General features: G+C 57.1%; 1 protein-coding gene across 2 annotated transcripts; it reads right to left on the reverse strand.

The window, feature by feature from the left end:
* Positions 1–1,267: 1,267 nt before the first annotated feature.
* Positions 1,268–13,057, reverse strand: MEAK7 (MTOR associated protein MEAK7). 2 transcript variants are annotated; one of them, XM_075537260.1, is made up of 8 exons: positions 13,005–13,057; positions 11,223–11,385; positions 8,466–8,696; positions 7,133–7,277; positions 5,045–5,473; positions 3,555–3,673; positions 2,954–3,130; positions 1,268–2,714 (listed from the first exon to the last, which is right to left on the reverse strand). In XM_075537260.1, the coding sequence occupies exons 2-8, from the start codon at positions 11,373–11,375 to the stop codon at positions 2,601–2,603; spliced, it is 1,368 nt and encodes a 455-aa protein (XP_075393375.1). In that variant the 5' UTR covers positions 11,376–11,385; positions 13,005–13,057; the 3' UTR covers positions 1,268–2,600. The 2 variants fall into 2 exon arrangements, with proteins under 2 accessions (XP_075393375.1, XP_075393376.1); XM_075537261.1 differs by having other exon boundaries at positions 3,550–3,673.
* Between the last annotated feature and the right edge of the window lie 298 nt (positions 13,058–13,355).

The following is a 13,355-nucleotide window of genomic DNA, read 5'->3' on the forward strand; positions in this document are numbered from 1 at the left end:
GCTTTCTCTTTTCTTAGATGAAGCTTTCTCACTCCTGAGAGGGGAAATAAAATGATCACTTCCACCTATTGGGTGATAGTGAATACAGTGTCCGGGAAGACAGTTTACAACCCCTCCAGCCCACCAGGCATGTCAAGTGAGCGGAGCGAGGCTGGGTTCATTTAAAATGTAAAAACCCACACCTCCTACACCAGTACCTGAGCGTCTGAGAGGCCCTCCTGCAGGGAGAATCCCACCAAGGCCCACGCAGTGGGTATGCGCTGGTGGAGGTGGAGGTGGTTAAGGGCCTCGGGTCAGCTCCACTCACAGCAGCCTGACGTGTCACAGGACGAAGGCCCACCTGGTCCTGCACCATCAGCACCATTGTCCTTAAGCCTGAGCCCACTGGTGCAGCCGCTGTGTCAATCCATCTCATTGCAGGTCTGCCTCTTTTTCACTGGCTTTCCATGTTACCAAGCACGATGTCATTCTGCAGGGACTGGTCTCCCCTGGTAACATGTCCAAAGTAAAGATTAACACCCCCCCCAAACACATACACACACGTATGTGTGTACACACAAAATATATACATACAAAAAAATACCAAGACGCTGTAGAGCAGGGCGGGGCCAAACTGCCCTGTGGGTGTCTGAGGCTAGGTCTTTACGGAAGCAGACAGCCTCATTTTCCCCCACGGAACAGCAGGGGGCAGGGGGGGACTCAAAGTGGCCCTTCAGTTGGCAACTGAGCGCTTTCCCCACTGAGCCACCAGGGCTGCCCCACAAAGGTCACGGTCTAGGAAACACTGCAGGGACCCTGTTCTGCTCACAATGGCCTTGGGCACCAAACAGCATCCTCGTGACTTCTCCCTCCAGTTGGACAAAGTGGCCCTCTTCCTGGGTGACAGTAGCTCCGTGGTGTCCCAGGCTCAGTGCAGCACAGGCTGGCAGCTGTCAAGCCTAGGGCCCCCAGGCCCAGGCTGGTGCCAGATGCGTCTGTGTGTGTGCAGAACCCCACGGCAATACCGCCACACAGGCTCCACGCCTCAGAGAAGCCCGATGCTATCACGGCACCCCTCACAGGGGCCCAGTCTCCCAAGGCGCCAGACACCTGGCCCTGGACTCCCCACCCTTGCCCTTTGTAAGGTAGGGGGCCTTGTGAGACAGGTGGGAGCTGTCCGTGGTGAGCTGCCACAGCCACCTGCAGCCCGACACAGGATGGTGTGTTCAGACAGCGTCCCCACTCTCCAGGCAGCTGCCCCAGACAGTGAGACCCAGGACGGCAGAGGCAGGGACATGGGAGACCTTTGGTGAATGAGGTATTTAATTATATAGGTGTAGAGAACATCCCAGGGGAAACAATGCCCTCCCCACCTGAACCCTGAGCCTACGTGCATCGTCGGGTTTACAGTAGAGGTGCGAGAGGACTTGAATACTGGAAGAACTGGGCTGGGGAAGAACTCCGCAGGCCCTGTTGGTCCCAACACTTTGGAAGGAAGGAAGGTCGTTAACTGCCACAAGGACCCACCTCACCTCATGCCCACATCTCCTGGCCACCTGGTGGAGTGGGGGCACCTTTCTCCTGAAGGCTCTTTCCTTCACAAGGCCTTCCTGAAACCTAAGAGGGGGCTGCACTTAGGGCACAAGACGAGAGAAGGGCTGGGTCTCTAGAGACCCCTGGACACAGCTTCCCCAGCATGGAGCTCACGGCTGGTGGTGCGAGTGGGGGGCTCTCTGTGTGCTAGAGGGCCTTTCAGGTTGGAAGACAGCAGCTCTGCCGAGGCCCAGCCCCTCAGATACCCCAACTAGGTGATTCTTGGCATGTGGATTCAGTGGGGGGAGTGTTTAAGTGAACCCAGCCTGGGGGTGATCCAGACCACGTGTAGGGTACTACTGATGGAGTAGGGGGAAGGAGCTCGTGTCAGGGCGGGTCTGGAAGCTGGCATGTGTGCAGAGACGTGAGTTCCTCTACCTCATGGGACAAGCCTGGAGACGTTATGGTGTCCCTCGGTGGTGCAGACACGAGGCACTTGGTGACATGCCCCCCAGAGGTGCCGCGGAATAAAAGCATGGCTATCAGTTTCCAAAAGGCCCCAGCTAGACATGGGTTTGGTTAGAGACGAGCCGTGCATGGCTGCACACGTGTGACATGTGGGTGTGCCCAGCCAAGCCCATGCCGGTGGCTCCCAGAGGACTGGGGGGCAGGGGGAGGGAACCTGCCCAGCGGGGTTCCCAGGGTGTAGGTCTTCATGGAAGGGCTCTGTCTCAGCTTTCTCCCAGTGGGTTCACCGCCGGGCCGTTGGTGAGCAGCTGCATGCAGCACCCTCTGCACCCCCAGAGCACGTTCTCCGGTGCCAATGCTGCCCCAGTGCTGGGATCCCCCTGGCTGCCCCCACTTAAGGCCCCGACAGAAGCAGGCACTTCTGCTGCCCACGCGGCTCATGGCACAGTTGGTTAAACAGCGTGGAGACACGGCTTCAAAGGTGGGCCTTATCTAAGAACCCCACCTCGGCACCTGCTGGGGCTCCTGCCCCCTGGGACCAGTTGGCCTTCGAGTCTCCTGCCCCCCACATCCTGACAAAGGTGCTGTGAGAACTCGAGGGCGCAGCCCCTGCGGCACCCTCACGCATCATCCGGGACCTCTCGGAGCCCCTCGCTGTGGCGGCCCCGCCCACTGATCTCCAGCAGGGCAGTGGCTTCAGGGTCCCTGTCCAGGATGCTCTTCTTGCTGCTGGCCTGGAAGGAAAAGCAGGGGGCTCAGGAGTGCTGAGTGGCATGCCCTCCCTCACCCCATCACCAAGGGCAGGTAGAGGGCCTCCTGCCAGTCCTCAAGCCCCGAAGGTGCTAACTTCCCAAGGCAAAGGGGTGGGGGCCCCACCACTGAGAGGGTGAGGGTGTTATGGGAGGCACAGATATGCACACAGCAGTGGGGGAGCCCCAGGAGGAGGGGCAGCCAAGGGCCGGTCTGTGCTCACCGGCTGAGACTCCGCATCCCCGATGCCCCACACTTCTATCCTGTGGAAGCAGAAGTCCTCCTGGGCAGACAGCTGGGGGCTATTGTAGGTGGTGCAGGTGGGTTTGGCTTTGCTGTGTCCCTTCCCAAAGTCCACGTCGATCCACAGCCCGAAGTAGCCATGCTGGCCACCCATGCCCTACAGAGACAGAGCCATGGCACTGCAGTCAGCATCCTGGGGGCTGGCCCCAGCCTGTCCTGCAGGGGGCGGCATGGAGGCAGTGACACTCAAGGCCACTGCCACAGCCACTCAGTGACTCCAGCCTGCCCTGCAGGTGGAGGCTTGGCCAGGGGTGTGTGTGTTGGGGCCCCTGCCACAGCCCCAGACCCCAAGATGGCCCAACAGAAGCCGAGCCCTGCCTGTCAGCCCAGGGGACAGATTCTGTCCTGGTTACCAAAGAGCTCATCCAGCCTCCATGAGTGACCGACCGCCAGTGGCTTTCCTGACAGAGAGAGGAAGGCAGCCATGCTGACCTCCCAGGGTCAACCCCGAGCCGGGGTAGAGGGCCTCAGGAGGGAAACAAGGACAGGAGAACGCTGGAGCCAGGAGCCACTCACCTTACCAGCCCATTTGGGATTGTCTGCTGCCCCTGGTTCAGGTACATGAAGTGGTCGTTGTACCCAGTGCACGTGTGCACGGCCATGCGTGGGAACACGGAGAACAGGAAGCACTTGTTGTCCCCTGGAAGTGACCAGAGAGACAGGAAATAGCCATGCGGTCTCCAAGCTGAGCCCGGAAGTCACCCACCCTTCGGGTCTGGCAGTGAACTCAGGCCTGTGAGAAGAGTCAACTCTTTTGGCACCAAAAGGGTTGGGAAAGGCAGGGGATGGAACGGGAGACATGGGGAGGAAGGGGATGCATGGCGGTGCCCTGAGGGCGTCACAGTGCATGAGCCATACACAGAATACTGAATGTGAGACTGACGGCCTGCTCTGTAAGGCTGCACCTCATTCACAGTGACAAGCTTAGAGTGGATAGACAGACGGACGGGAGGAAATAAGCTGCCTGGAACATCGGGTCCCTGACCTCTCAACCTTGGTCCACAGCCCCCCACCTCCTGGGCAGCCCTCAGAAAGCAGGGCTGTGGGGCTGTGTAGGCCAGTCCCCAGCTGAAAACATGCAATATCCAGCAGGGTGCCCAGTCGTCCCTGGGACGGTGCAGGTGGTGGGCAGCAACAAGTGGCATGGGCTACGTGTGGGCACCTGGGCCACTAAGAGAAAGGCTGAGGCTCTGGGTACAGCCAGGGTCCCCTGGCACAGTTATCCCTGCCCTCCCTCCCTCAAAGGCAAACCCCTCCCTCAAAGGCAAACCCATCCCCTCAACAAGCCCCGTCTATCAGGCACTCTGCTGCTGTGCCCGGGGAGCCCTGGTGGCGTAGTGGTTAAACACTGAACTGCTACCTGAGGTCGGCAGTTCAAAATCACCCACCTCTCCCGGCTGCTCCCTTAAAGACTGACAGCCTCAGAAACCCACAGGGGCAGTTCCATCCCTCCTATAGGCCAATGCCAGGGAGTTTGATTTGGTCATCCAGTTTCTGTTAAAGGAGCAGGTAGCCGACCACAGGACCTCACAGGGTGAGATGGGCGGCGTTTCATTTCCCTGCAGTCTCACAGAGAGGAGCTCTGAGAGCACCTGGTTAAACTCTCTCCTCCTTATCAAAAGGTGGCCAGTTCAAAAATCCACCAACTGCTCTGCCGGAGAAAGATCCACAAAGACCAACAGTCTCCGAAACCCCGTGGACTGGGCTACCCTGTCCGATAGTGTTGTTATAAGAAAATTTAAGGGGAAAACAAAACACTACTGAGGTTCACAGCAACACTACAGGGCAGGGTAGATCAGCTACGGTGGGTTTCTAACACTGGCTCTTGACGGGAGTGAAACAGCCGTCCCCGAGTCAGATCAACTCCACCGGGCTGCTGGTGTGGGCCGGTTAAGTAGCTGAAGAGCTCTGCCGTTTGCGGGAACAGGCAGGGGATCGAGGGAGCGGAGACAGACTGCAGCCAGCCTGGGAAGCCACCGGGGGCAGTGCTGCCCTGCTCTCTGGATCCTACCTTGAAACTGGGGCTTGATCTCCCAGGAGCAGGAGGCAAAACCTCCAAACACATGGCCGGCGAGGTCCTCGAGCAGGAGCAGGCAGGGCCCCCGGCGGGTGATGCGTCCGCACAGCTGGGCGAAGCTGTGCCCATGGAGTTCAGAGGAGAAGAGCAGGCGCCAGGACCGGCGATGCTCCTGGGGCAGGTGGCCGTTGAGGTAGATGACTGACAGTACATCCAGCAGGCTCGCCACCTCCTGCCCCGGGTCCACGTGGCGCTTGGGGATCAAATCGGCTAGGCTGAGGGATGCCGTCAGGACTTGGAGGCCTTGGCGAATGACCACGCCCAGGAACGTGGCCACGAGGGGGACCCGGAACACCCAGTCCTCGACCTCGGCCTGGCCACACATGCAGTCCAGCTGCTCGGCCTCCAGAAGCTGCTTGCCACCTGCAGGGAGGGAGGGGAAGGTGTGAACAGGGCCATCTCACTTCCTTATAGCCTCGCTCTAGGGGCGGAACCAGTTATACACTGAGCTCACTGCAAGGTTGGTGGTTCGGACCCACCAGTCACTCTGCAGGAAGATGGTGAGGCTTTCTGCTCCTGCAAAGAGTTACAGTCTCGGAAACTCACAGCTCTACTCTGTCCTACGGGGTCGCTATGAGTTGAAATTGACTTGATGGCAGTGAATGATATTCACGCTGCCCAACAGAGGCCGGGGGAAATGGTGTAGGGGTGAGACCCACAACCACTTTGGGGAATTTGTGTGTAGAGCAGAACGTAAGCTAACACGGTAATTGGTTTTCCATTGATTGCCTACTGAAATTGTGTCTTGATTGCTGAACCAAACCGCCACTGCCATTGAGTCAGTTCTGACAGAGGATGTGCGGGAGTAAAATGGTCCTTGTGGGTTTCAGAGGCTGGAACTCTACGGGAGCTGGGAGTCTCTTTCTCCCTTGGAGCGGCTGGTGGGTTTCAATGCATAACCCACTGTTAACACCAGGCTTTGGATCTCTAAAAAAAAATCTTACTGCCAACAAGTCAGCCCACTGCCAAATCTGTCCATCTTTATGGGAGCAGAGCGCCCTCATTGTCCTCCCAAGGCACAGTTGGTGGTTTTGAACTTGTGGGTAGTAGGCCAACACACAGCCCACTCTGCCACCAGGGCTCCTCAGGCCTTGGATCCTATCCGATCCAAACCACTCCAAACTCACTGCCATCAAGTCAATTCTGACTTCTAGGGATCTTCTGGGCAGGGTAGAACCACCTCTCCAAGTTTCGGACACTGTGACTCTTCAATGGGAGTAGAAAGCCCTGTCTTTCTCCTAAAGAGCGGCTGGTGGTTTAGAACTGCTGACCTTGCAGTTAGAACCCCAACTTGTAAGAGCACACAAGAGAAATGAAGAGGGGTGGTAAGGGGAATACATCCTGGCCCACCAAGCCCAGAGGACAATATTCCTGCTCAGAGCAGACAACGCACAGAGAGGACCACAGGGCCAGCCCCACCACGAGACACAACGTCCCTCATTGACCCATATATAGTGCTATGGGGACAACACTGAAGACACTGTGGGAATTGTGCCCGATCTGACCCCATCACACTGGGGGGCGGGGGAAACACTAAGGGCATGCAGCAGAGCAGCAAGGGGAGCAGAGCAAGGAAATCCCTGGGAATACCAAAAATAGACTTTGGGGACAGAATGTGGCACCCCACCAGACTCAATGGGAAAACACTGTGAAAGGTCAAAAAACAGACTTGGAAATATTTATAGGGAAAAACAAACAAAAAAGCCCAACGCGTAACCACTGCCCCAGCAGGGCTCCTTGGGCTGGGTGAAATAAGCATATAATTCGCATGAATCTGGTTTCTTTCCAGGGGGTCAGTAGATACGTGGTTCAGAGCCCGGGGTGAGATGGCCATGCCTGTTCCCGCTATGCTTTTGTGGGACAGTGGTTGGACTTCAGCCCTCAGACTGCGCCCTCCTCTCTAGACCCCTTTCAGAGCACATCCATTGGCCGTCCTGGGGGCCCAACCCCACACCCACCCCTCCCAGAACAAAGCAACGGTCATCAAGACCAGGACGGGTTTCAGGACTAGAGGGCACTTGCCTGGTAGCCTCATCTCTGAGAGCAGCTGGGCAGCCATCACCTGCACCCTGGACGGGGTGCCCGGGGTCTCCTTCCACGTCCAGCCCCTCAGCTCCCGTCTGAAGTCCAGCACATGCAGCACAGAGCTGACCAGCTCCTCTGTGAACTGCAGGACACAGCGTGACCAACCATGGGTACTGAGTCAGCATGTGAGGTCAGAGAGAGGAGGCCCCAACTCGAGAGAGCCCAGTGCACCTCAGGTCGGGGCTTGCTATCAAGCACTGTAAGTCGGTTCACGAGTGTTCTTATGTTTCAGCCCAGTGGGTCGAGGGTCTTCCTCAGCGTAGCTACCTGCATTTGTTTTTCTAAGGAGACACTGGGCCAGCCTAGTCTCAAAGTTCTAAACTCAGCAATCCCCGATCTAAATGTCCGGTGTCCTGTTGTGGCAAGGACAGGGAACTTAGAAGCCAAGGATCAATCGTCTAGGCGGCAGCTGTCCAGAGGAAAGAAGCGAGAAGACTCAACTAGATAGTTAGACCAAAGGGCAATTGGACCATTCAACCCCCTGGCGACACTACCCTGAGGCCCAAGGCACTAGGCAGTGCCCCTCTACCACAGTCAGCCAAACTGACTGGGACATCAGAGGCCCCGGGCAGAATGGGAAGAAAGTGTAAAACAAAATTGAAATCATAAAGATGACCAGGGAGGGGCAGAAAGAAGGGGGTGATAGAGGGATTCTGGGAAGGACGTGGGGAGAGTCCTGTTATATTAAGGGAATGCTGCGAAACAAAATGCGTACAAGCTATGGCCTGGAAAAATCTACGTGCACCGGGAGACCAGGTTTTTCAAACCAACCAACCAGGTTTGCTGGTGGGCTAGAGATTGGAGGGACCCTCCAAATCCATGTCCCTTAGTCACCCTTCGGGCCTGGAATTGAACTCGCCGCTGTGGTTCGATTTTCAGCCAACCAGCAGACGGGTCTTATAAGAGACACCGTAACACTAGGGTGCTGGTGTTCTTTAGAGGACTCGATGGTGTGCGATGGAAAGGCAGCTTCTGTGTGCTCCAGGACAGAGTCGGGAGGGTTAGGGGAGGAGAAAAGGAACCGGGAGACACCACCGGGAGGGAGAAAGATGAGTGACAGGACCTTGTGGGGACTGCAGTCAATGGGATGAAACAAAGGTATGTGACTTGCTCAACAGAAAACGGATCTGCTCAAGTCACAGTAAGAAGTTCAAAACTGCTCTGCTCTGCAAGCTCTCACCCAAAGCAACAGAGCAAGACAGCAAAAGAAGTGTTGGTGCAGGGACCCCCAGCAGCCCCCACCCCACCCCCGGCCCTGCGACCTGGCTACCTTCTGGATGTCCCTGGCCTTCACCGAGCTGCCCTTGCCAGGGACCATCTTCAGCAGCAGCAGGCTCTTCTCGCCGGAGCTGCCCTTCAGCAGATGGGACATGGCCATGGTGAACTGTGCCTGGGAGACCCTCTCGCTGGGGCCTGGGTGCCTGCCCGGCAAGTCCAGCCTCCGCATGCCATCATACAGCCGGGTGACCATGGCCTCAGGGAGTGCTCCTCCAACATGGGCCTGGTTGGGATGAGAGGGAGGAAGCCCAGATCAGGGGGTGGGCACAGCCTTGGCTTCAAGAGTCCAGGATGCCCATCAGTCTTGGGACCTCTCAAAAAGTCAAGTGTGCTGCCCAGGCCCTGCTGAAGCCCTCAGACAGCATCCTGGACAGTGTCCTTGTGTTGGGGTGGGTGGACCAGAAAAACAAATCCATAGACACTCGTATGTGTGTAAGAGAGAACTTTGTATCTAAGATCAATCGTACATGAATCACATTCATTTTCACCATTTCACACAGGAGTAACCAAAGACAACAACCAAAGAAAATGGCCAAAACTTTAACTTCCCATGTTCTTTCCAGAAAACAACCCAGTAAACTGCATGGACATATCTGACCTCTGGCTAGGCAAAGCAGAAACACTACCAGGAGGCCGAGGTCAGCCAAGTATCTACTCGCCATCTTCAAGATTTGTTTCTCTAGTACCCCACTCCTGGTACCATAATGTGTTAGACCGGGTTGACTAGAGAGACAAATCCAAGGACACACATTGCCCTCCTCAGAATCATTCCCAAACTCACTCCCTCCCATCGAGTCCCTGCTGACTCATAGCAACCCCCTGTGGGTTTCTGAGACGGTCACTGTTGGGGGGGGGGGGCAGAAAGCTCATGTCCACCTGTAGTTAAGCCTCCCAGTTAGGGACTTTAGCATACAAATAGCCAGCCTCTACTACCTGGGGCCGTTCACACCCATCAGCTGCTGTGAGGTAAAGACGGGGCTTTCTACTACCATAAAGGGCTACAGCCCGGGAAAACCACGGGACAGTTCTGCCCTGTCCTACGAGGCGCCCTGGGTCGGCATAGACTTGTTTGTTTTTGTTTTATGTGAACTCAACAACTCAACTCGCTGCTAACTCCCGACCTTGGAGTTAGCAGACCGACCTGTGACCACTACACCACCAGAGAGCGTGCTGTTGATGTTTCCAAGGTCCCACAGAAGGCAAGCCTGATGCGTTGCAGAGTTTTCAGATCAGCTTTAGCCTTGCTTATCTAGATCGAGATTGAGAAGCAGGGCCTGTTTCTGCATCAATGCTGGAACGGGCCCGTCTTGTTCAGGCTGCTCCAGCCGGCCTGTGGCCAGAGTGACTGCTTCTGCGCACACACACACACACACACGCACAAGCACAGAGAGCTATGCACATGTACACACTCAGCATCTACCACCCAGCTGTGCCCTCCCGGTAACCACCCCCACCCATGTGCCCAGTGAGCTGTCACCTCCCACTCAGGCCATCCTGAGGGCAGGGCAGTTATAACCCCCTCCCCCACTCAATGAAGGTGAGGGGATGCTCTCCCCCATCTCTCCCCGAAACCTAGCCAAGTGGCCTGACGGCACCTGCACACCTGCTCCGTGAGACTTGGAGCTGAGCCTCCACTGCTTCTTTAGGAGCCCTGCTGGATTAAATGCTGGGCTGCTCACCACAAGATCAGCAGTTCAAACCCATGAGCCACTCTTCAGGAGAAAGATGAGGCTTTCTACTCCTGTAAAGAGTTAGTCTCAGAAACCCACAGGGGCAGTTCTTCAGGGTCCTTCAGGATCATCGATGGTATGGCTAGAGGTCTGGCTTTACTTTCACAAAGAAACTCACTCGTTCTCACTCCCATTGAGACGCTGCCGACTCACAACGACCTTAAGGGACAGGGTAGAGCTGCCCCTGTGGGTTTCCAAGACTGTAACTCTTTACGGGAGTAGAAGGCCTCATCTTTCTCCTGCAGAGTAGGTGATGGGTACGAACCGCTGACCTGGTTGTTAGCAGGTCAATGTGAAACTTCAATGCCACTAGGACTCTAGTAGGTCAGAGGCAGAGGAACATGTGGGATGTCATGTCCCCAAGGTCCTACAGAGAAGGCCCCTCATTCTGTCTGGAGCCTGTCTCTGGGGTGAGGGGGACACTAGACTCAGGGATCAGGGAGGAAAGCAGGGTTGACCCTGGGGTGCTGATCGCATGTCGGCAACGTGCCCCAAATCAGGAGGTGTGGTTCACGAGGGCACAGCTCTGAGTTCCTCTCTTTAAAAAAAAAACATCACTGCCATTTAATCGATGCTGACTCACAGCAACCCTGCAGGACAGGGCAGAACTGTCCCTCTGGGTTTCTGAGACTGTCACTGTTTATAGGAGCTGAAAGTCCCGCATTCCTGGAGAGCGGCTGGTGGTATCGAACTGTTGCCCTTGTGGATCCCAGTCGAATGTATAACCACTGCACCACCAGGCGGGAAACTGTGGTCATGGGGGCAGTGGGGACACCATCTGGGAGCTGCTTTCTGAGTACTTTCGCAGAGACTGTGACATCTGTCCCAGGTCTTCGGGGGGGGGGGGGGGGGGAACCTGGCCCTCTGCAGAACACACACTTCTTGTCAGTGATACAAAGTGCGACAACACACGCAGGTGAGCAGAGTCTGGTGGGGGCATGGCAGAGGGCACGGAGGGGGACAGGCCCAGCTCTGGGCCCCACTCTGGCCCCAGCAGTAACTCCGGCCTCGGGCCTCACCTTCAGCGCCTGCAGGGAGAAGGAACGGGGTGAGCCGTGTGAGTGGCTCCCATGGGCAGCGAGGGTATCAAACAGCCGGTCCACCTTGGCTTGCTCCTGAGGGAGGAGCTGGGAAGGGCAGCTCTGGGCCGATTGGCTGGGGCTGTTCCCCATCTTCTGAGCTCTGCAGAGAGGAGAGAGGCCACGTCAGAGAACACCAATGCCACACACCAAAAACCAAGCCAGCTGCAGTCCAATGGATGCTGACTCATAGGCGGATCAAGTTCTCCCCGGAGCTTGCTGCGTGGCAGCTTTACCATCCCCGCTGCTGCCCCTGCCCCCCACCCGGGCCCTAATTAGCAGTATCTGGAGACACCATGAGGGTTTATACCTTGGGCTGCTAACTGCAAGGTAAACAGTTCAAAACCACCAGCCGCTCCTTGGAGAAAAACAAGGCTTTCTACTTCCCATAAAGAGGTGCAGTCTCGCAAACCCACAGGGTCAGTTCTACCCTCTCCTATAGGGTCACTATGAGTCAGGGTGCACTGGAGGGCACTGGGTTTGGGTTTTGGTACATGTGGGAGGGGGCGGTACTGAATATCCCACGCTGCAGGCAGCCCCATCACGAAGAGCAATCTGAGCCCCAGCCTCAGTCAGGCCAAGTGTGAGAAAGCGACCTTCCAAGGATGTAAGCAAAGGGGGCAGAGTAGATGGTCCCCCCGAAAAAGTGCACCTACACCAGGATGCTTGATGCTCTCACACTGGGGGGTCGATATGAAGAGAGGGGGTAGGGGGGCCCTGGGTTCAGTTCTGACACTTGATGGTTTTCGGTCTGTGTGTGCGTGACTAAGCCTTTCCAAACCTCAGTGAGGAAGAGTGCTACCAACCTCGGGGCAGCGGGGAGTAACGACGATGAAACTCTAAATCAGACACCCAGACCCGAAGCTATGGGGTAGATTCCACCTCAAAAGCAAAACACCCAGGACGGTGTTTCTGAGACTGTAACTCTTATGGGAATAGAAAGCCTCTGTTTTCTCCCCTGGAGCAGCTGTTGGTTTTGAACTGCTGGCCTGTGGTCACCACTAAGCCACCAGGGCTCCAGATCAAACTTCTGTTGTGTTTCTGCCGCAGGCCAGCCGTGTGGAACAAACTCAGAGGGGCCTGCTCAAGGCTGCTGTTTGGGGGTGGGTGGGAGGGAGGTCACCTTCCCTGCTGGTGGGTGTCCTAAGGCCTTAGTCAACTCCGAGGTGCTCAAACTGGCCCTCTAGGGCTCCCCACCCTAGTCTGGTGCCCTCCATCCACTTCCACCCTCCTCCCCTAAGACCCAGTAACCTGAGAGACTGACATGACGGCTTGCAGCCTCTCTGGGTCCTAGAGCCCGGCCCCACATTTGGTCTCAGTGTGGGGCTGGCCGACCTGACCTGCGGGCCACCTGGGACTTCTACACCCCACCCCAGTTGACAGGAATGTGACCCGACCCACCCCTCTCCACCCGCTGTGCAAATACACGGACACTCTTCCCTGACCAAGATCCTACGTGCTCCCGCGCCTTCATCACCCCCACCGCACCCCCACCGGGATACTCACCCCCCACCCTCCACCCCGACTCCCCCAACCAGCGCAAGGTCTTAGGCTGGAGGCGCACCTCCACGACCTCCAACTTTGGCTACACAGCCATGTGACACACTCAGAGCCCCTCCATCTGAGCCCTCAGCTGCCTATCCGCCCGCCTTGGCCCCAACCAGCTCGGACCCTGCCCAGCGGCCTCCTCCTGCGCAGCTGGCCAGGCTTCCCGAAGCTCACCTGCTCCCGGACCCTGCTGGGAACCAGACACTTCCGGTCTGCGGTGCGCAGGATTGGCCTGAGGGCGGGGCCTGTCCTGTTGCCAGGAAACACTGCTGACAAGCAGCCATGCTCCCCAATCGCCAGAGAGTAAACAGAAAGGGGTGGAGCCCAAGGAGGAGTCAGCCAATGGTGAGGCAGCTCGCCGCGGGGGGAGGGGGGGGAGTGGGCTGGGTAGGCTGGCCCGGAGTCGGGTAGCTGCCTGGTGTGGTGAGGGTGGGTTGGAGGGGTGTGTCTATGATGGGCAGCCTCTGGGAGTGGTTAAGTCTGGGAACGGGCCGGGCCTTAGGCTGGAGAAGCTGGAGGCAGTGC

This window comes from Tenrec ecaudatus, chromosome 18 (assembly GCF_050624435.1).
Source record: "Tenrec ecaudatus isolate mTenEca1 chromosome 18, mTenEca1.hap1, whole genome shotgun sequence".
NCBI classification, from domain to species: Eukaryota; Metazoa; Chordata; class Mammalia; order Afrosoricida; family Tenrecidae; genus Tenrec; species Tenrec ecaudatus.